We start from the raw sequence: 22,419 nt of genomic DNA, 5'->3' as shown, positions 1-22,419 counted from the left end.
TTTAAATTCTTACATTTAAGATGTATATTTCCCCACATTATATCCCTTCCTAACTGTCTTGGTTCTGTATAAAGCCCTTTATATTATAGGCTTCAGTATTCCCATCTGCAGCTCCAGTGGGATCATGATCACTGTGATTTCCAGCATGAAATTATACTGTAGATTTATGAAATATGCAGAACCTGCATGTATGCTTGATTGAAGGATACATTTCGCCCACTTTTAGTCACAATTTAAACAGGCAAACACACAATTCCCAGGTATTATTCGGTGGTGAATACTAAACTGAAAACATTGGCCCTGATTCAAATGAAAGAGACTTAACTTAGATATAAAGGTCTGGAGTGACATCTAGTGGAAGAGTAGCTGAATTGCATTTTTTTTCTTTCTCTCCCACAGTTGAGTCTCCACTTATTCAGAGGAAGTGTTTGCAAAGGTGACCAGTGATGGAAGAAGTACTCAGATCTTTTACTTAAGTAAAAGTAACGACATCACCGTGTAAAAATACTCTCTTACGAGTAAAAGTCCTGCATTCAAAAGGTTACTTAAGTAAAAGTATAACAATATTAGCATCAAAAAGTACTCATTATGCAGAATGACCCGTTTCAAAATAATGTATAATATGATATTATTGGATTATAAATAGTGATGCTGATTTAAATTGATTATTGGGTACCTTATAGTAATCTATAATAATACATCATCATGTTTTATGTATTGTATTTTGCATTAATGACCTGACTCTGCAAAGTAACTACTAACTAAAGTTACCAAATACTACAAAGACGTGTAGTGGAGTAAAAGTATGAAGTAGCCTACCTCTAAACTGTGCTTACATGCCACCACTGAAGATGACTCAATACGGGCTGCAACAAGGGGTCTCGACCTTGAGAAAAGGGTTATTTAGGCCACATGGGTTTTGTTTGTACAGTTTCTTGGTTGTTGAAATGTTGCTCTGAGGAGTCAACGCACCCAGATCGCAGCCCTTTGAACTTTTTTTCCCCGCCAACTTATGAACTTTTAAGACATGTTTTAATTAAGAGCTAACGGGATAACGTGTTGGGTATTGTCGGCGGGTTAATCCGGCTCTGACTGTGGACATTCCCACGCCAAAGTTGGCGTGTGCTGCCTGTCGGGGTCCTGACGGTGAGTGGCACCACCTCCACCCACTGCAGGCAGACAGAGCGCTGCTGTGGGCAGGACAGCCTCACACCAGCGGACAGGACAGCGAGCTTTATGCTTTATACCACCGCGTAGGCAGATGAACCAGCTACATATCTACTAACGGGTTTCTAGTGTGTTTTATTTTGTTATTATTTTTATTTCTACGTTGTTTTAAATCCCGATGGCTGAAGCCCGGCGTGAAGAGGAAGGAGAGCGGGAGCGCAGAGATGTGCGGGACGTCCGGAACAGAACAACAGGTATGTTTGGGAATGTACCAGGCTGACAGTCCTCTGATGGGCTGAATAGTTTCCTGAAACACCTAACGGGTACTTTGTTTTCAAATGTGTCGTCAGTTACAGAGCATTTGCTGTCGAAACGGAGCGAATCATTTTGACTTTTGGGACTTGATACGTTTTGTGATAGACAGTGAAGTGAGTTTAATGAACATACCAGTGATTTTGTATGTTTTTACCAATTTACTACATATCACTTTATCACAGCTACTCATTTAGCAAATCATGCTGTTGTGTTTTCCTACCACTCCAGGCAGCCATTGTTTTCCATCAATTTATGTGCTAGATCAAAAACACTAAGCAAACTCTTGAAACTTATTTGAGATGTGTAATCCATCACAGTGAGCATCTTTTTTTTGTCAAAGGTACATTATTGTTGAGTGGTGATTTAATTTTTGTTATCTGATTTTCATGCCATGCAGAAATGAATGGAAACTAATGGAGGTCTTGAACAGCAAAGAAATACGTCACACATGGAAGTCTACATAATTTGTAGATGAGGTGCTAACATGCAAAACACTGGTATGACCCTTTAAACTGCAGGAGGGCTGGTTAAGGCTGCCATGTTTTGATCTCCTGAGTGGACGTAAACTAAAATACGCAAAAGAAATTCAAAAGCATTCTTTTTCTACATTTAAGGAAAAACACCAAAGGATGATACAAAGGACAATTTAACTTTGCTTTCCTTTAAGTTAAATAGCTAAAATGATGCACTGTACACGCTCTGTTATAAACAATGACCTGCTCAGCAAGGACTTGATAGCACAAATAGCCATTTTTGTGTTATCTGATCACAACAAGTCCTCGGAGCCCCATGAAGCAAATGTGCCATTAATACCAGCGACTGATGGATTCCTCAGTAAATGACTGTAACAATGGCCGCAGCCATTAGAGCTAAAAACCTGTCTGTCACCTTATTACAGCAACAAGTAACATCATCTACCTTTACAGTCAACCACCTGGTCATTATAGACACTTTGGCCCACACATCTCATACCAACACATGTTGTTGAAAAGGAAACAACTCTTTAGTTCCTTATAGTTTTGGCTCGCTTACAGGTTTGTAGTGTCAGTATTAAGCCTGTGATTTAATGAACTAGTATCAGCTTTCAGTTTCAGTCAGCTGCCTCACATACCAGTATTGAAACTGTCTCAGTCTCAGTTAGAATGTCCCCCTATTATGGCTCAGGAGAAGGTTTGCAGTTATCTTTGTTCCTTGTTTTCCCTTAGAAACACCTGGTGTGCTAACTCTTATTTCTTCACCTCCCCTGTGCCCTGCCCTGCCCAGCTATCTGCAGTCAGTGTATCAGCTCAGACGCCCCCCCCCCCCCCCAACCAAAACCACACCCTGACCCGACCAGCTGTCTGGATGGGAATTTCTGCAGACAGGCTGCTGTGTCATGAACAAGCTGGACTTGTCTGCACTTGATGCAGTTTTTCATCCTTTCAGAATCATGTTTTAATATGATACATTCCACCATCAGTGGTTTGCATTGGCCCTCAGCATCATGGATCCGCATCGGATACCTATTTGGAGGTAGTTTCCGCTGTGAATCACTCGTCTGCATTGACAACATCTAATCTTCTCTGACTAAAGGGCCACATCAGCGTGTTAGTCACTCATGACACCATAATCTGTCTTGCTTTTCAAGTGAGGGCAAATCTGTTTAGTGCAGTTGTCCGTTAACAACAACAAAACTGTTGCGTTTATCCCTGCATGTTAAATATGACGCACTGATGGAAGAAGATCAGATCCTTTACTTTAAAAGTACTAATACCACACTGTGAAAATACTCCACTGCAAGTAAGAGTCTTGCATTCAAAACCTTACTTAAGTAATTATCAGCAAAATGTACTTATAAGGAATAAAATGAAAAAATAATTACATATGATATACTGTATATGATATATACCTTCTATACTGTTGGGTAGTTTAATCTACAGCAATGCATCATAATCTATAAGATCATCATATGTTTGTAGCATCGTTATCCTGTGAAACTACGTATCTCCAAAGAGTCAACTTTTCATGAGCTCAGAAAAACAGCCCCTTTTCCTCAGCTTTGTGACAATGTATTCTCCAGCTAATCTAAGGAGGTGTTTAAATAGTTTATTTCGCTTAAGAAGTTGGAGAAATTGCTTAAACCCATCAAGGAACACTTACAGATATAGACGTATATATAGGTGTGAAAAACTGTGATCTGAACTAAAGCTGTCTACTATAAATGTATTTGCGTCTCAGATGTAGTGGTGTAGAAGTATGAAATTGCATAAGTAACTATCCTAGAGTGTGAGTGCAGTACTTGAATAAATGTATTTAGTTTCAATCCATCACAGTGACACACTATGATGAATTATTGAATCAGAAAACCTGCCCATGCCTGTTGGAAAATGCCACTTTAGCCGAAGCTAAACCCTCTATCAGACTTTATCCGACTTCTCCAGTATGAAGTGCTGGCGGGTGTAGTATGACACTTGGAGGCAGATTGTTTTTCTTTCTCTCCCTTTGTTGCCACCCGTTTCACCAGCTGCTCTGTGACTGCTGTTGCTGCGCTGAGTAACGTCAGCATGTGTTCAAGTGAGAGCGCGGCTGTGAAGGGAAACCTTTCCTGCCGACTTCAGCAGCTTTCTCGTGCGTTTGTGGTGTCTTTTCAGGTGTCAACGGTCCAGAAATACCAAGAGACATATGATGATTAGAAACAGACTCCAAAACTGTATGAGGTGTTCAGGGGGCTCGTCAACTTATCTGGCAGTGATTTCCATTTTCTCAAATTCTTGCAAGACTTCTTGACGAGTGAGTTTAGCACAGTTTGTACAGTCAGAGGGTACTACAAATGTTCTTTCAAATAATCTGCTTTTTAAGGGACGGCCATGTCCGTTCGTTGACCAGTCAGTTGGTCGGTTTGTTGGTCCACCATTTGCATATCTCAACAACTGCTGGATGGATTGCAATGACGTTTGGTACAGATTTCCACTGATCAGTTTGGTGATCTTGTGACTTTTCATTTGGCGCCACCAGCTGGTTGAAATTTTTGGTTCTGATTGAAATGTCAGCTTGACAGCCGTGGGATGAATTCCTACATTCACCTAAAAAACCTAAAATAACCTGTAACTTGGGATCAAATCTAGGGCTACTGGTTTTGAATCTCCGTTCACAATACACAACTTTATGTTGCTGTTTCTTTCAGTTCTTTTGTATTGTAATGTATTTGAGATATCAATGTTGTAATCATTCCTACAGCTCCTCTAAGATAAAATTGAAGTGCTGGTTATTGGTACCATGGTCCAGAGAGAAAGTGACTTTTCCTAAGACTTAACCCCAGCCAACTAGTGAGCTATTAAAATGTTATTTTTGACTTTTATAAATTAATCATATAATCTTATCTGGAATATCATCGAATCTGCTATTTACCTTCACTAATCACCAGATTAGATAAATACAAAGCACTATTTGGCTTGACTATTGTTATTGGCTACTATATAAATATGTATTTCTCCAAAAAGCTGTATGATCTGAGATGAACTGAGAATATTACACCCATGTGTCCCTAGACAGATTACAGGTTTCATATTGATCTATCATAATTGTTAAAGTACTACATGGCCTCTTATTAGACGATATGTCTGAAATGCTTTTGATGTATGACCCAGGAGGGATCCTCAGGTACACTGGTAGCCTTTTAACTGTTTCACATCGCAGAATTTAGCATTTAGCTCTTGTGATCCAGGCTTTTGGAGCAGCCTCCCAGGGCATCGGAAGGTATTTTCTTAAAATGTGGATATTTTTAAATGTATGCTCAAAAGCCTTTTTCGCCTGGATTTAGCCCAGAGAGTTTCAGTAATTGTAATTTATCTCTTAATATTTTATAGTTTTATTATTAGTCTTGTATCTTCATACTTTTTTTTCCAGTTTATGTATTTATTTATTTACTTCAGCCATTTACATTTTCAGCCAAACAAATATGCTGTGACTTCCTGACTCAGTAGAGCTACAATCAAAGCTGTTGAGGTGAATTATTTAAGTATTTTTAGACTAATGCCAGTTACAAATGGCACAGAGCTGTGTGAATATCCCTGTGACCTTTTACTTTGTGGGCAAAAGACAGTGACGGTGCAGTGCCGTGTGGCACACCACTTCCTGAATGACCACATTCCAGTTCATCAGATCAGCCAAGTAAACACAGGAGGGCTGAGATATTACAGGGCCCTCCCTCTCTTTCTTCTGCTAGCTTCATGCTCACACTCAGACACTCGATGGACCAGGAGGGACGATCCTGGTGGAAATATCGCTTGGATGCTGAACATTTTATATTTATTCCTTTAACTCCTCACAGGTAGGGGCATCATGGCATAGTATCACGAGGACCACGTTCTGTAGAGAGCAGCACCTCATACAAGTGACAGAAAAGTTAACGAGACAACTGTGCTAATATGTCATGTGTATCAGACATGTCATTTACAAGGAAACTGTGACGTGTGAACAGAGCTTTATACCTTGTCTGGCAGTCGCTAAAAAACTTCTTTCTCATTAAGTGAAAGTACAAAAACTCTCTTCTCTTCTGTTGTTAAAGTGTAACTCGAGGCTGTGGCACTAACAGATAACAAGTAACAGGTGTGACAGGTGGATTTGACTGCCAACGAGGTCATGGTTTCAGGCTAGAGGCATTAACAACAATGCTGACTTCAAACACTGCCTGTATTTTTTTCTTCAATACTCTTTTAAAGAGTTTGCTCTCAAATATGAGGAAACAAATGACCTCTTATTAGATTAGACTGTTTGCATTACTGATATAACTCCTCAGCCTAGCTGTTAATCACTGGGCTGGACTACTTTTTGCTCCTTTTTACAACTTGTTGTCAGAGTAAGACAGGAAATTCACTGCCAAATAGCAGAGGAAATGATAGAAGTGAGTGTGTTGTATGTGTCTGAAGCAGCACCTGGAACGTACCAGTTAATTTCACTTTAGCCTGGGAACATGCTGTTTTGGTTTTGTATGTGAGAGAACATTTTAATACTGACTTTCTTTGTAACTAACATAATGTCTATCCCTTACAACAGCCCTGTTCCCAATCTTCAGGACCACCTGGCATTATTCTTATAGAATCACAACATTGTATCTGTGAATTACACGTAATAGAAGATATTAAATGGAAATTCATGAAATGTAAAAACAAGGGAATTTATAGCCTTGCTCGTGATAACTTATGCAGTTCTCACAGAAAATAGATAAATTTATATTTGGAAGCACCAACACAGTTAACGAACTGGTTCATCAAGATTTGATTGCTGATCCTGCTGGTTAGGGTTAGGTTCTTGTATTTCTAGTACATGAAGTCCAGTGTGTAACTAGTTGCAAGTGGTATTTTAAATGAAACAATGGCTGTGACTCAAAGTGAGACTCTGTAGCTTCTGAAAGATGAAATGACACATTGTTGAATTCATAATCGAGAAAACTCTTGCTCAAATCCATACCCTCGCTTACTTGGTCTGGTATGACTATGGGGAGCAAATGTTCGCTAATGTGAGCAAGGGGTGGGGGGCAGGCAGGTAACCTAATAAGAAAGAAAATTACATATGTGCTAATTATTGACACGGTTAGGTTGCTCCCTCCAGACATTTTCCAGTTCAGTTTTCCCAGCAGCTTTTCACACAACTATTTCCATCATTTGTTCCCACCACATTTTCAGTGCAGTAGTTTGAGGCTCTTTCACCATCAGCATCTTAGAATCAACTGAGCACAGGTTATTTAGCCAGTTGTTAATACTCTATTCACTGCGGCACTACAGTTTTGTCCCAGAGGACACACAACCTTGGTGATCTGGACATTCCCATAATGCTTGCATGCATGTAGCACGTTCTGTTTTTCACTTCCAACATAAACTGTCTTCAATTAGACCCATATTATTGAGTCTTGCTGGGGTATAATAATACCTATGAAGTATTTTACATTGAATACATTTGCCTCTGGCTTCTATGATGTATTTCCCGTTGTTGGAAAGAATCCCAGGTGATTTTCCAAGTGCCAGGATGTTATCTTTGTTGCTACATGTCACATTTAAAACCGATACCTCTCTGTTTTCCTCTACAGATCATCTTGAAAGAACCAAGCCAGATTATTTACATTCTAGGTATGTCATTTTTCCTTCAGCCTATGTTACCAAAAGTTGTTAAGTTTCACCAAAGTGTATCTGTTGCTGGGAACGGGGCACTATCCCTTTAACAGTCAGATCTGCTGATGGCGAGGTTGTGAATGGAGCAAACAATGCACTGATCTATTCTCACTGACTGACGGACAGGAGGTCGACACGGGGACGAATACATCATGCTGCATTTTTTTACTTGTTGTTTACAGACATTAAGGAAAGTAAAATCTCCTCATTGACGCTTTTAGACCTCATAGAGATCTAGAAAGTTATTTAAAAACACAGGTTATGATAGACCACACAGGACGTTTTTGACCTTAAGATCCTTCTGTTTACAGCTTAGCTAATCACTTAAATTACCCATGTGGTATCAAGACAAGGGCGAGGATTGTTGGTCTTTCCCCCAGGTAGTTTACATCACCCTCCTGCAGTCAGTTAATGAGCAGGATGTGTGTTAATGATGAACCTGCCTCCACTATAAAGAGAATTTACTGTCGCTTCGGTAAAGAGTCTGTTAGCACACCATTGTTTAATCTCTACACTTTTAAAACAAGAAAAACACAAAGACGGGATCTTAATATTCTAATGTAATGAGATTTAAAGGATTAGAAAGGAATATTTACCATTGAGAGCTAAACAGTCTGAGGATCTCAAACGTGTGTGTGGAAAGAAGGTGTTGTGTAGAAGAGTAGTCCTGCGTTTACCTGGGATTGCTACCATTTACTGGGCACCATGTTCATGTAAGGTAAGTGGTTTTCAACTGAGCACATGAGCAGCATTTACAGGGATGTTGTTCCTCTCTTATGTAATGCTGAAAGTCATCACCTTTTTGTAATGCTGGCAGTATGTTTTGTGATATAAACCTGTGGCGTTACTTCAGTTTTCTTAACCTATATAAAAGACTTTTGCCTTGAACAACTGATACCTTGTTGAATAGTAATGCAGAAGTGAACAAATATTTACCTGACAAAGGCCTTCTTGCTGTTTCCTTACTTCATTCATGCCATTTCTACTGTTCATTTGTTTACACCCTTAAAATGTTTAAACTATTAATTTCCACTTTAAGTTTCCACTATAAAGTAGCAGCATGGATAGAGTGTATTGTCCAGTGTTGTCCAGAGTCACCACAAAGGTATGAACCCGCTCTCGTCTGTATGAGCCACACACCTTAATGATAAATGGGCTTCCTGCTCTGCTCTCTTTTCAGCCAAGGACCTCTGTCTTCTATACGAGCTGCTATCAAACGAAGTGAGTTTGACAAAATTGAGCTTCAGTGACATTTTGGGATCACGTAAAAGCAACACATAAAGGATTCATTCCTTGAATAAGCTTTTTGTAGAACAATTGGTGTGAAATCTTAATGCTTCTACTCATAAAAGTAAAAAAAACAACGTAAAAATGTGTTGAAAATATGTTTATTTTTAGATATTAAAAAAAAGGTTCATAAGCAGGCACATTTATGACACATAATTAATGATCTTTCTTCTTTCAGCAAGAACAAGCACCCAGAGTGACCATACCAGAGAAAGAAGGTAAAATGAGCAGAATTCCTAAGTAGAGAACTTTATAATTGCTGTTGATGTTTACTTCTTGATCATAGATTTTGCTGCTCACTGATGCTGACAACTGTAGTTATCTAATTTGTTGCCTGTTGCTTTACAAATAACCCCAGTAAGAGCTGTAAACACTTTGCCAGCTATGCTGCAAAAGAAATCAAGTTATCAACAAGAAATAAATCATCTGTGTGTATTTTGGTGAATGGTGAATTGGTCCCAGAGATATATACGGTTTGTATTTAAGGCGACCAGAGATCACCATCGTCGCAGCAGAACCTCTGGCCAGTAACAGCTGGTTCTCAGGAACCTCTGTGGTTTTCCCTCCTCCTCAGTCAGGCTGGTCTGCAGGCATCCAGAGTGTTTCCCAGGTAGGCCTCATCTCCGTCTTTGTCGTTCTTCAGGCGGGACGGTATCTAGATTAGGTGTTTATATGGCTGTGGTTCTGTGCTGTCCAAGAATAGTTCTTCTTAATCAAGAAATTTGAAAAACACGAAATACAAACTGAGCACAAAAATGTAGCTACAAGTTATGTTTTCAACCAGACCTGTAGCTAGAATTTCTTCCATTCTTCCAAATATTTGAGCAGACACCACAGAAAGTTTTTTATTACTTAACCTCTGTATCCTCAATAGTAGCTACAGCCCTGAATGTAAATCATAATTCCCAACATACTCAGCAGGTACCATAAACAGCAATGCTATAGTATATGGGAAAATAACGTGTGCGGGTGTGTGAACACCTCTCTTTTTCGTGACTTAGCCCCCACCATCCTATGACCAGGTGATCCAAGAGAAGACCCAGGAGGAGCACATTGTCAAGCCCACTGCAGCCCCCCGCCGGACCGCCTGCACCACCACAAGTGCCACACAGACCGACCCTGTGAGGGAAGACACCTCACAGACTGCTCCACAGTCAGCAGAGAAAAGACCTGCAGGTGAGGCACACGAGAATCGGTGGTGGTGGTGTAAATGTGTGCAAGACTGTCAGTTTTAAGTTTCAGTCTATTTCTGCTCGACACGTGATGATCCTCTCATAATGATCACATTTCCTTCCAGGTAAAAAGCCACAAAAACCACCAAGGCCATCATTGCCGAAATCAGAGGACAGAGAAAGACAAAAAGAAACGGTTGCACCCGCTGATAAGAAGGTTGGAACAAAAACTACAGTATCCACAAACACTGAAGACCAAAGTGACTCCAAGTCAGATGTAAAGCAACCCAACCAAGCAGATTCCACATGCACCAGATCTGTCACTGTACACTGGGGTATTCCCACAAAACATCTTTCTGCCACTGCTGCTGAAACTACTCAATCTTCCTCAGACTCAGAACACAGTCAACGCCCCGTTCCACTTCCTCGCACAAAGTCCCGAAAGCAGGCAGCTACAGAAGAGGTAAAAGTCCAGACTTTGGTCAAGCTCAGTGAAACTTGTGACACCATTCAATCTGATCCAGAGGAGGTCCCATCAAATAAGTATTTAAAGGAGTTATTGGAGGTCTTTAGTGCAGATAACGAGTGTGAGAGTGACATCGTTAACCAACCAGACGAGGCCTTACAAGGTGAAGATGCTGACGGGATGAACGCCAACCACAGTCAACGCAATATCAAGGCCAGGATCCAGGCCTTTGAGAGCCAGGGCAGCGCGGAGGAGGGAAATGTGGTTGAACCAGCCAAACCAGAACCTCGACCCAGGAAGGCGACCAACCGACCTCCAGTTGCTGTTAAACCTTCTGTAGCTGTTAAACCTCAGTTTAGCCACAGCATAGATGGTGACGATCAAAATGTCTCATCCACAAACATCCACCAAAACCCTTCACCAGCCCCTAGACCTCAGCCCCCTAAGAAACCTGTGGGACTTGTAAAAGAGGAACTAGAGACTTTATTCAACAAGGGGGCCATCCCAAACAGATCACGTCCTTCTGTACTGACCAGAGCCAACAGCATCTATGAAGAGGAAACGTCACCAGTTCCTCCTACACCTCCAGTGAAGCCTTTCAAGGAACCCCTGAAACCCAACCTTAATATAAACAACCACAACTCAGCCTCCATGTTCAGAGAGAATGAGTATGTGGACAGTCCATCAAGTGAGTAGCATTTTGTCTTAAGTTGTATGTCATGTCAGACAAAACACTGCTCTGTACAAATGCATTATAAATTGATCTATTGATTAATTTGTTGATTAATCAATTGTTTTATCATAATAACGAAAATATTTTTTTTCTGTAAACATAAAAAAGAATGACTGATACCCATTTTAAGAGCCTAATGTCTTAAAATAGCTTATCCTGTCTGACTAACAGTAAAATAAGCAACAGACATTCAATTAACGATGATAAGAAATGAATAAAGCATGCACATCTTTAGCTAGCAACTACCAAGTTTTTGGTGTTTACTTTAAGGGGAATAGTTTTTTGAAATTCATTTTCATCAACATTTTGGGAAATACATTATGCATTTTCTCTTTTTTCTGCATTTTCATGTGTGTGCATTAAGTGCAGAGCTGGGGCCTGACATGATTAGCCTAGTTAGCGTAGCATAAAGACCAGAGGCATGGGGAAACCAACTAGCCTGGCTCTCACCAAAATTCAAAAATACACTTACTAACACCTCTAAAGCTTATTAATTGACACATATTTAGAAATACAAAAACAGCAAATTTACAAGTTATAGGCCGTAACTAGTATGGAGCCACGACAGTGACTTTAGATTTTGGTTTTTGAAAACAAAACCTGAACTGAAAAAGGAAACATTGACATTGAACCACTGCCACTGTTCTGGCTCCATACAACTGTCTTGCTCAGATCCCACACCGGTCAAGCCTCAGCGTAATGTGGACAGCAATGGAGGCTCTTTCACCAGACAAAGTCTGACACGGAGACCAACCACCATCAGGGTCCCCAGCAAAACCGGTTCATGTGAGTCCATCCCCCTCTAATGTGCAGTAAACCTCATGTAATTTCTGTATACTCAAGTAAAACTGTTAACTGGTATTGACATAGATGCAATGTTTCATCATAATGGAGCAAACGTTTTCAGTATGTTGTGGTAAAGACAGATCTCTTCTCAGTGTCAGATAATATTCAGGACAGTCCCCCTCCTCTCCCTGCTCAGAAGCCCGTCGGCTACCTGAACACCTCAGTGAACCACAAACAAAGTCCAACACCCACCCTCCCCCACCAGGTAAGATATGCATCACACTGGGCCGTCACAAACCTACGGCTATAGACTTTGCAAACACTTCCTCTGAACACCTCAGAAGACATTAAGTTTTCCACACGATTACATTATTATTCTTTGTAAACCTGAAAATACATCAGGAGAGTGATGATTCTTAACACACAACGTCTTTGTTCTTGAACCTTCAATGTATTTCAGCCTTTACTCGAAGAATAATTTTTGAGGTTTTGTGCTATTAGTGTATCTATTTACTGATGTGGAGAAAAAGTCTCTCTCAGTCAGGTTTATCTTGTCTGTCAACTGTGTAGCTTACCTGCTTCATTTGCTCTGGTTTCCACAAACAAAGAAACGATTGTAGTCCCATATACACATTGCCTGCTGTTGAGCTAAAGCTAGCTGTGGCTGAAAACTATGTGTTATAGCCTGGTTTCCATGGTTTCCAGTGCTGTAGGCTGTGCGTTTGTTTTAGTGCCCATAAAAATGCACAATTGGATTCTTCTGCAGGAGTCTTTCCAACCTGGGCCAGAGCCATCACTACCACCTCGGTGAGTGAAGGGGGTAAAGGATCTAGCAGTAAAATTTAAATGTTAAATGATGGTACACTTTGTAAAGATGCTACTCTGCTCAACTTGATGATGTTGTTGCACCCCAGGAGGCCGAGTACGAGCAAACCCCTCCCACCTCGCCCACCTCCAGCCAAAACAGGCCCAGGAAGACCTCCCCCGCCCAGCCTTCAGGCCACAGGTCGATCCCATTCAGTATCTTGGGAAGCCTCAACAAAACCCCAGGCACAGAAGCCCCACAGGAAAGGACCCGTCTTACCTCCAAGGCCCAACCCAGGGCACCGTCTCTACAACAATTACACTGTGAGATCCCACTGCACGCCTAAGTGCTGTAACCATGTTTCAAATACCACTTGATGAGCACCCGTTTCATTTTCGCTTTCTTTCACCAGCTTCAACTTCCTCATGGGATTGCTGCCTTTGACTACAATGGGAGTAATACAGGAGAGCTGTCATTTCAGGTGTCTAAACTACTTTTACTGGCTTACATATTGCCTTTACATAAAAGTGCAATACTAGTCTTAATTCCACAATCCCCCTAAAACAGCTGAATCTATAGAGTTGATTCAGCAACAGTGAATACCTTTTGTTGGCATTTTCAATAGAAAAATGAAGTACTTCTGCTGCTAGAGGAGATTGACCACAATACGTTCGAGTGCCAAGTCGGAGACGCCAAAGGCCGAGTCCACAAATCTCACATGAAGGTCATAACTCCTCTTGCCTCTGTCTCAGACATGTCCCCACCACAGGTAACCTTCATTTATGAGTAAATACATGTATCTGATACTTGAGACTGACTTGCTCCTTTGTGCCCACTGGGCTCTGATACATTAACCTTCATGTGTCTTTCTTCTCTCCCTATAGGGTGCTGGGCCAGCTGGTTCAGGTGGGCTTAAGGTGCAGGCCATACATGACTTCATTCCAGGTGACACATCATTTTTTTTTAAAACCAAACAGCTACTAATACAATAACACTAAAACGATACAATATATTAAAAGAATAGTTTGACATTTTGGAAAATACTCTATTGGCTTTATTGCCAAGAGTTAGATGAGAAGATTATTACCACTCTCGTGTCTGTGCGTTATGGAGCTAGAGCTTGGAGGCAATTAGCTTACCTTAGCATAAAGACTGGAACCACGGAGAAACAGCTAGCCTGGCTCTATGAAACCAAACACAGCGTGCTAATTAGTGAGCTTTTGAGGTGTTGGAAGGAGTTTTTTTTTACTTTGGTGAGGGCCAGGCTAGCTTCACCCTGTGCTTCTGGAGCCAGGAGACAACTAGCTTAGCTTAGCAGAGGAAATAGCTAGCCTGGCTCTTTCCAAATTTGACTACCAACACCTCCACAGCTCACTAAATAACATTTTGTATCTCATTTGTTTATTCATACACAAACAGAAACTTAAAAACAAACATTTGGGATATTTCGAGAGAACCAGGCTAGCCGTCTTTATCCTAGGCTAGGCTAACCACATCCTGAGGCACAGATATGAGTTTGTATTAATCTTCTCAATCATGGCAAAAAAAAAGCAACTAAATCCCCAAAACATTTGTTGTTTTGGATTTGGAAGTTGTCAGTATGTTTAGATTCTGTTTTACGATACCATAAACAACCGATGTGTTTGTTCTGCACACAGGGGGTCCAGGGGAGCTGGGTCTGAGACCAGGAGATGTTGTGACCATGGTGGAGCAGGTGGACAGTGAATGGTACAGAGGATCTTGTAGGGGATCTACTGGTTTCTTTCCCATCAATCATGTCAAAGTCCTGGTAAGTTTCAACCATTGAAATCCATTCTTGCAAAGCATCGTTCGCCTCTTTGGTGACAACAAGGCTTGTTATTTAGAGATGTTCACTGTGGTTGAGGATTCCCTGAATTAAAGAATTTCATTGTCATTTCTCTAATTAGTCAAATTCACCAAAACCCCTCCCTGAACGGAAAGCGAAGCCACCACCTGCAGCAGTCAGGTACTGTTTTTACATAATAAATTGTTTGCACTAGCCTTCGCACGCTACCCTGATGAACTAACCTGATGTTTGAAATGTTGTTGCCTCCCCTAAAGTGGTCCGAGATGCATGGCGAGGTTCGACTTCGAGGGGGAGAACAGTGATGAGCTGTCGTTCTCTGAGGGCGATGTGATCCAGCTGAAGGCGTTCGTTGGACAGGACTGGGCTCGGGGACAGATCGGCATCTATACTGGTATCTTCCCTCTCAACTTCGTAGAGGTCATTGAAGATCTGCCTCCACCTCCAAGTCAGCTGCACCAGTCCAGTAGGATTGCACTGCCTGGTAAGATTACCTGGAAGCACCACGACTGGATCCATTCATTCTTTTCACTATGTGCTGATTTGTGTTATACATTTGTCAACATCTTAAACGGGACTACACCAACACAACAATGTTATCCTCTTGATCCTCAAATTGAAACAAAAGAGCGGCTGTGTCTGTCAGTGAAGAGTCTTTATCCATCCTTTTCCCTTTATGTTGGCTGGCATTTCTCTCTGTGGCATGTCAGGAATTTGTGCTTCTGTTTCTATTTCATTAAATAGCTGTTTACAAAAGGTCTCTCAACAGTGAACTTTAAGACTCAACACACTCATGCAACAAGGGCATGAGTGAATTTAGAAATACCCTCCTCCTAAACTTCTTCCCAAGTCTTTTACTTATTTGAAAATAATAACTAATAACTTTTTTGAATTTTTGAATTACATTGTGATTCTTATAAATACTGAATTTGTGTATTTATTTTGTTGGCCTACTAGTCCCCAAATTGAAATATACACAGTATTAAAGTACTGGAAGCAGCCTAAGAAATGTTAGTATGAAACTGTAGAATGCCACAAAGTCACAGAAAGAAAATAGCGTTAATTCATTAATACATTAATATTGACTGCCTCAAAGTGTTCCCACAGATTTGATCTTTCTCGTGTTGTTCCATGATTGGCTAGTTTATGCGTTTCATATTTAGTAACCAGTCTGGCTTTTTTTGTTTTTTTACCACAGGCATGGTTGCTTCTCCGAGTGTGCACCCTGAAGTTGCCAAACCTGCTCAGGTAACCAATATTTATATAAACAACAGCACCAATGAGGATGATGTTGGTTTTGCAGCAGACCCAATGTGTTCTGCAAAACAAAAAAACTGGAGATGATGTTCCAGCTGAATATTGTACATATGTACTGATGTGTACCCATGTTTTGTTTTTATCAGTAACCATACCATCTCTTCTCTTGTCTCTCGCTCTGTAGGCGTCTCAGTCCAGTGAGGAGTGGGTGGTGGCTCTGTACGACTTTGCTGGGAATTCAGACAGCGAGCTGTCCTTTCAGCGGAGCGACAGTATCCTGATCACCCAGCACATAGACGCTGAGTGGAGCTGCGGCCGGCTCAGCGGCAGAGAGGGAATGTTCCCCAGCGCTTTTGTTGAGAGCAGCACAGGTATGAAGCTCATCGACATGTTGTTGATATGACAAAATGACAGGTTCATTATTATCTGAAGTGCCTCCCATCGTTGCCAGTCTTATAGTGCTACCATGTTGTTGGTAGAGAAAATAAGTTGTTCAATTACTCACAAATGTGTTGGTAAACTACTTTGTCACACATTCTTTAAGTAACTGATTTGTGGAACTAAGTTTTTAAAAGAGGCCACGACTTTTTATCTTTATTACACTTCAATTGTACTGTAGCATTTCATCTCAACATTGCACAAGCAATGTTATTGGCAGTACGGCTGCAACCAACGATTATCTTCACTACCGATTCATCTGACAATTCTTTCCTCAATTTATTGTTCTAGTCTGGTCTATAAAAGTAACTCTCAAAATGTATTAAAGCCATAGTGAACATCTTCAAACTGCTTGTGTGGCCTGACCAAGATATTCAGTTAACTGGGTACTGTGTGGTATTTGTACTTATTTAAAACGTTTATTCAATCGTCAAAGTATTTGCCAATTTTCGGTTAATCGACCAATCTACTAATTGTTTCAGATTTAATTGGCACAAATGGACAGTTTTACTAAGCCATCATTGTTATTCATTAATGAAGTATATACCTTCTTCAACAGGCCCGCAGTCATCTAATAACCAGCAGAATGTAGCTGGTGGTGGCAGCAGAGCCAGGGCTATGTTTGACTTCACATCAGACTGTGATGAGGAGCTCTCTCTGAAGGTATAGTGACCCGCCCACCTTGTGAATAAATGTATAAATTCACACATCAAAAATATCTATTGAAAGCTCTGCCATTCAGACAGCCTCTCACTCCTCCTTTCTCAGGTCGGGGATATTATAACTTGTCTGGAGTCCGTTGATGAAGAATGGTTCCTGGGTGACTTGAGAGGGAAACGGGCCCTGGTCCCTAAAAACTATGTGCAAGTACTGGGATAGTGCCGTGTGGCTTTCAGTACAACAAAAAAAGGGACACTGTTGGATGACGGGAAACTGAAATGAGATCTGAGGACAGATGTTTTCAGCAGTGGAAGTCTGAAGTGAACTCTTAAACTGGAATGCAGTATTTCATCTCCAAGTAGTGCAACATCTTTTTTTTTTCCTGCTGTTAATTTAAAATGAAGTGTTATGGTTATAAATAAACATTGAGAAAAGCTGGCTGGCAATTTGAATACCCTGGATATTGACTGACTGTTTTGGATTCTTCAATAGTACATTTGCACCATCTAGTGGTTAGTTTCCCTTTTATTTTAGTCCATTAGTTACAGCATTACCATCACATTTTATACAACACCTGAAGATGTTACTTTTCCTTCTTAATCTGGTTCAGTGATTACATGAAATAAAGTTGAAATAAAAAGGTCAGACCACTTCCGGGAAACATTACCAGATTAAAATTACGAACTCAGTCCTGGAGTTTTGCATCACTTCACTAAAATAATTTGCTTGAAGAATTTAAATCCTGGAAGCACCAGTTCTCCGTGCTTTTAATAAATGTACTATTAAAAAAAAATAAGGGGACAATCTAATGCAAATGCATTTTAGGCAAAGTTCTTGCAGAGGTATTGGATTTGATTTCATTGCTTCAACCCACCCGGTACAATATATACTGGTGTTGTTACTATAGGCACAAGACAGAAAACAGCAGTTTGTTGGTAATTTACATTTTTTATTAAATCTGTCAGGGTGTTTTAGACTGTCTCCTGGATGGGAGGCTCATAACCATCAGCCCTCTCCACCTTGGCTCCAGTGTCATCACCGGATGCCTTTGCAGTACTACCTGCACCGCCCTCACCGTGGAGCTCCATCAGTTTGCCCACTGCAACAGAACACAAATAGCTTTTAGCTCAGGCTTATAGCTAAAGGTTAAGAGGGAAGTGGCACATTTAAGCAGCTGGATGTTTTCAGTCAAAAACCGCAAATGTAATGACATTTCATCCTTCACCCCTCCACCCTGTTTGAGACACTCAACCCAAATAATATGAAAACCAACTATTGTAAACCTGCTTCATCCTTCCACACAATTACTGAAAACAGTATTTTTTCCTTGTGAGGGAACGTCAGCTGATCTCAATAGGTAGTAATCAGGCATCATCTGGGACCAAAACAGTCATCACATGTTCCCACAGGTAGAGAGGTGTAGCCACAGGTATGACCAGTGTTATATCACTTACACTCAAACTTGGGCTTCTTAAGCATCTTGACCTTGCGGACGTAGACGTCATATAGAGGGTAGATGGACTGACAGGCCTTCTCAATGTCCTTGCCAACACTGTCAGGGATCCTGGAACACGACACAATACACAACACATTAATGCAAATTCACAAACCATTTTCATTCTACATAAAATGGCATGTTTAACCAAACACCAGGAAACTCATCAAAATACAGAAGTTTCATAAAATAACGATACCATTGACAAAGGCCATTACCTTGACAAAATGAGAACAATTAGCCATTAATGGGAAATGTAATCAGGGAAAGGGACTCAATATATGTATAGAACCCAAAATGTAATGGGTGTCATTTTTAGCAATTAAGCCACCACTTTCAAAGAATTATCTGTTGTCAACAAATGGAGATTCAGGGTCAGGAGAAACTGCACATGACTTACAGCTTGTTGACGACTTCCTTCAGGTCGTTGGTCTGAACCTCACGGGTCATGATTTCCATCATCTTTTTGCGGATCTGGCGGACCTGCTGGTGCTGGGCATAGGAGGTCTTTCTGATCTGGTTGGTGCGCTTCTTTGTGAAACCCACGCAGAACAGACGCAGAAGGTAGCCGTCGGTGGTCTTCACATCCACATGGGCTTCAATCATGGTCTGAGTGGAATGAACAGAGCAATCCTAATTAGACTTCAGAGAAAAGTCCCTGTATTCTAAAACCTAAACTGAGTGGTAATCCAACTTTGTGCTCATCTTCCCTCAAACTGCTTCTTATCACATTTCCTTCATCACACGATACATTTTCACAACCTGTAGACAGGTTGTACCAGTTTGGACTGCAGTTTCATCACTTGGTGTTTGGTATACACTGAATCATTTTATGCCTTGTAAATAAATCAAGCTCTAGAAAGCCCCATGTATGTGAAGTTACTAACGTGATAAATAATGTACAACCATCCCTCCACAGAACAAAAAAAGTTCTGCAGCCAAAATCATGTATTGATCCCTGGATTGTAACCTGTTCTTCCAGTAATCACAAGTACATTTGACGCGTTCATCCAATTGTTTTACAAAGTTATTTAAGGTGGGGGAAAAACCCTTCAAAAACACCAACCTAACTTTGATTCCATGTTCATGGAGCTCAATAAAAAAAAATGTTGCCTCCAAAACTTAAACCAAAACAAGTCTTTTGGCTGCACTGTTCCTGTTGAGGCAGCTGGCAGTGGAGAAGGTTTCTGTGCATTGTTGTTTATTCTGTAAGATAAACATGAAGCCTTTCTGCTTTGCTTCCAACAAACTATCATGAAAGCATCTGAGCTCCACCGTAGCTGCATAGTACACCACATATCACCATTGGCCAACCCACACATCATTGTGTTAAGACATTGGTCACATATATTAGGGAAGAATTGCTGCCATTGAAACCTGACAGTTATGGTGATAATCACACCTCAACAGTCAGCTCCCCTCAAATTCCAAGAAAATGTACATCTGATACATAAGTAGTTCCCTTTTGTGAAACATTCCTGTTTCACCCATTTACTCCAATACCCTTATGTGATCTTCCACCACTCACACTACAAAACAGTGAAAAACAGCTAATTTAAAATGACTGATTATGGACTTGACAGCACAAATAAATTTAGTTTTTCTGCTTCTCTCCAGGGAACCTCAGCCATTCATGCCCTTTCCCAGCAATGTCTCTTCAATTGCATTCTGAAGCTCTTCAGCACCAGTTTACGACCATTACCACTGGAGTAGTTGACCAAGCACCTAAAAGTAAATGCCTCAACTAACATTCCTGCTACATTTCCCCCAGACAGTCCTAAGATTCAAACAAATGACCCTCCGGGCACAAATCAACTTCCCATGTACACTACCACTGTCCCTAAAATCAGCTCATGCTGTAGTTGTACTCATCCTTCATTTTTATCTGTAGCATATGAACATAAGACCCATATTAGTTAGTTTGAGAACTAATATGGGTCAAACAAGTATTTGATGTTTATTCCAAAACTCCCATTTGCTAATGCAAAGTGAAATTGTCAGAGACACATGTAGTACTGCTCATAAAATGACCATTACCTGCCATTTCTTGACCATGGAGCACATCTTGTCGCGGGTCAGGTCCATGCCGTGGAAGTTGGTGAGGCAGTTCTTGCCCTGCACATCCTCAGTGATGAGCTTGAACTTACGGAAGGCCACCTCGTCGTTCTGCAGGTCAGCGAGGCTCACCTCGAACACACGTCCCTTAAGACCATCGGAAGCGATTCCTAAGTGGTTGGGAAAAACCCATACAAATTAGAAAACAAGCACCTATAGGAATGAAAGTAATGACTCTCTCTCTAGAACCTTCGTAATGGGGAAATCAGTTGATCACAAAATCATCAGCAACCATCATTTGGGACTAATCACCAGGAGTATCTGAGCATAACATAGGTACCCTGGAACTCCACATCTCAGCATTTACAGCTTGATTGAAAGTCTCACCCTTGATTTTACAATAGTCTCATTCATCCTGTCACTGACATTGTTTAATCAGAAACACTTCATTAAGCAGAGGGGAAATTACACAACTGGACAACTTGAAGTTAAATATCAATGACTAGTCTAAATGTTTGAAAGAGCTAAATACTGTAGCACATAGACCTACATAGAGAATTTACATTATGAAAACTTACTGGTTCCCTGAGTCCTGGTGACCAAGGTCTTGCCAAGATTGCGGATGTTGAACATGGCTGGTGCCTTGACATCATACCAGTCCTTCTTTGAAAAAGGGTCCACGCTGCAGAGGAGTAACAAACACTTAGGGCAAACTCGTTGAACAGAAATGATAATCCATTCGTCTGCACACACCACCAACCAAAACAGACGGGGTTGTACAGTGGGTTTGCTTGCATGAGTGCAGACTCACTGCTAGCAAGCCGGCTAAGCACGCACTGGCAAAGGGCTCTGCTCGGGTTAGCAGGCATCATGGGGGATTTATTTCCATATGTTCAATTCACTAATGTCAGTGATTTCCTAACAAGGTGACTATACAATTCAGACACTACAGTTGTTAGTTGGTCGTACAGTATACCGTTATAATGCTCAGATTTAATTGTGGCGCTCTCCTGCCATGTTAATGGGAAAGCTCGGCTAAATCCATGCTAACATTTGGTAGCCTTTCGCAAATAACGTTAACTTACTGGACGTATCTTTGAGACTTAACTGTAACATGTTCTTATGCTTCCGTAAGTAGAATCCCTTGTTTAAAATACATAAGTATGCTTAACTCAACTGAATTATGGCAAAGTACTACAGCTTAAAGTAAGGCACACAGCGTGTTACAACACAAACCAGCGCCACAGAGGCCGGCGACGAGGAGACTAGCACTGGCCATGTATCATCTACTTAAAATCGGCTTCATCCTTCACATTTATTGCACCGGAGTAACACCAGTGGAAAAGACAAAGCCTGTTTCGAGTAACGATGTCTGAATTTGCTACTTACATCTTCTTTTTGGCACCTTTTTTGCCGCCTTTGGTCAGCCTCTTATTCTTGCCGACTGCCATGTTGGCTACAGGGAGTGAAAGAGGAGGAAGCACGAAACACCGCGAGAAATAAAGAGACCGGCAATGTCAGTGAGATTTGTCTTATCTCGCGAGTCCTTGTAGCTTCTTTTGATGCCCTCTGCCGGTAAAAGGCTAATATTCTGATAGCCTCATGAAGTAACTGTTACCAAGTAAATAACTTAATTTGGAGAAACAAAAAAATAAATGCCGTAATGATTTTTATTTATTAAGCAACTGAATACCTAATTGTGAAAATTTAATACCATTTAATTAACCACAGATCACAACACACATTGAATCAACTTATAAATAATATTATAAATATAATAAATATAGATATAAAAAAATATATAAATATAAT

General features: G+C 40.8%; 2 protein-coding genes across 2 annotated transcripts; one reads left to right on the top strand and one right to left on the bottom strand.

Annotated features, from left to right (window-relative positions):
* The first annotated feature begins 1,345 nt into the window (after positions 1 to 1,345).
* On the top strand, positions 1,346 to 17,518 carry sh3d19 (SH3 domain containing 19). Its single transcript, XM_070913786.1, has 21 exons — positions 1,346 to 1,421; positions 7,547 to 7,586; positions 8,809 to 8,849; positions 9,094 to 9,133; positions 9,402 to 9,525; positions 9,917 to 10,091; positions 10,213 to 11,241; positions 11,959 to 12,072; positions 12,225 to 12,337; positions 12,839 to 12,879; positions 12,987 to 13,200; positions 13,290 to 13,358; positions 13,503 to 13,646; positions 13,762 to 13,822; positions 14,536 to 14,666; positions 14,806 to 14,864; positions 14,960 to 15,186; positions 15,901 to 15,950; positions 16,144 to 16,330; positions 16,957 to 17,060; positions 17,166 to 17,518. The coding sequence occupies exons 1-21, from the start codon at positions 1,346 to 1,348 to the stop codon at positions 17,274 to 17,276; spliced, it is 3,150 nt and encodes a 1,049-aa protein (XP_070769887.1). The 3' UTR covers positions 17,277 to 17,518.
* Positions 17,519 to 17,985: 467 nt separating this feature from the next.
* On the bottom strand, positions 17,986 to 22,067 carry rps3a (ribosomal protein S3A). The gene is made up of 6 exons (XM_070913797.1): positions 21,997 to 22,067; positions 21,186 to 21,289; positions 20,590 to 20,777; positions 18,953 to 19,161; positions 18,512 to 18,621; positions 17,986 to 18,156 (listed from the first exon to the last, which is right to left on the bottom strand). Exons 1-6 carry the CDS (start codon positions 22,056 to 22,058, stop codon positions 18,029 to 18,031), a joined length of 801 nt encoding a protein of 266 aa, XP_070769898.1. The 5' UTR covers positions 22,059 to 22,067; the 3' UTR covers positions 17,986 to 18,028.
* Positions 22,068 to 22,419: the final 352 nt, after the last annotated feature.

This window comes from Enoplosus armatus, chromosome 2 (assembly GCF_043641665.1).
Source record: "Enoplosus armatus isolate fEnoArm2 chromosome 2, fEnoArm2.hap1, whole genome shotgun sequence".
Classification (NCBI taxonomy): Eukaryota; Metazoa; Chordata; class Actinopteri; order Centrarchiformes; family Enoplosidae; genus Enoplosus; species Enoplosus armatus.
This window is presented reverse-complemented; position numbering and strand designations above follow the sequence as displayed.

Bases quoted from the DNA above. Each gene is read 5' to 3' on its own strand.
- sh3d19 (XM_070913786.1), top strand. From the start codon at position 1,346: ATGGCTGAAGCCCGGCGTGAAGAGGAAGGAGAGCGGGAGCGCAGAGAT. The intron at 9,134-9,401 runs GTAAAATGAGCA...TTTGTATTTAAG, and splicing joins GACCATACCAGAGAAAGAAG to GCGACCAGAGATCACCATCG. The intron at 12,880-12,986 runs GTGAGTGAAGGG...GTTGCACCCCAG, and splicing joins GAGCCATCACTACCACCTCG to GAGGCCGAGTACGAGCAAAC.
- rps3a (XM_070913797.1), bottom strand. From the start codon at position 22,058: ATGGCAGTCGGCAAGAATAAGAGGCTGACCAAAGGCGGCAAAAAAGGT. The intron at 21,290-21,996 runs GTAAGTAGCAAA...ACTCCTCTGCAG, and splicing joins AAAGGTGCCAAAAAGAAGAT to CGTGGACCCTTTTTCAAAGA. The intron at 18,157-18,511 runs GTAAGTGATATA...GTTCTGTTGCAG, and splicing joins TAAGAAGCCCAAGTTTGAGT to TGGGCAAACTGATGGAGCTC.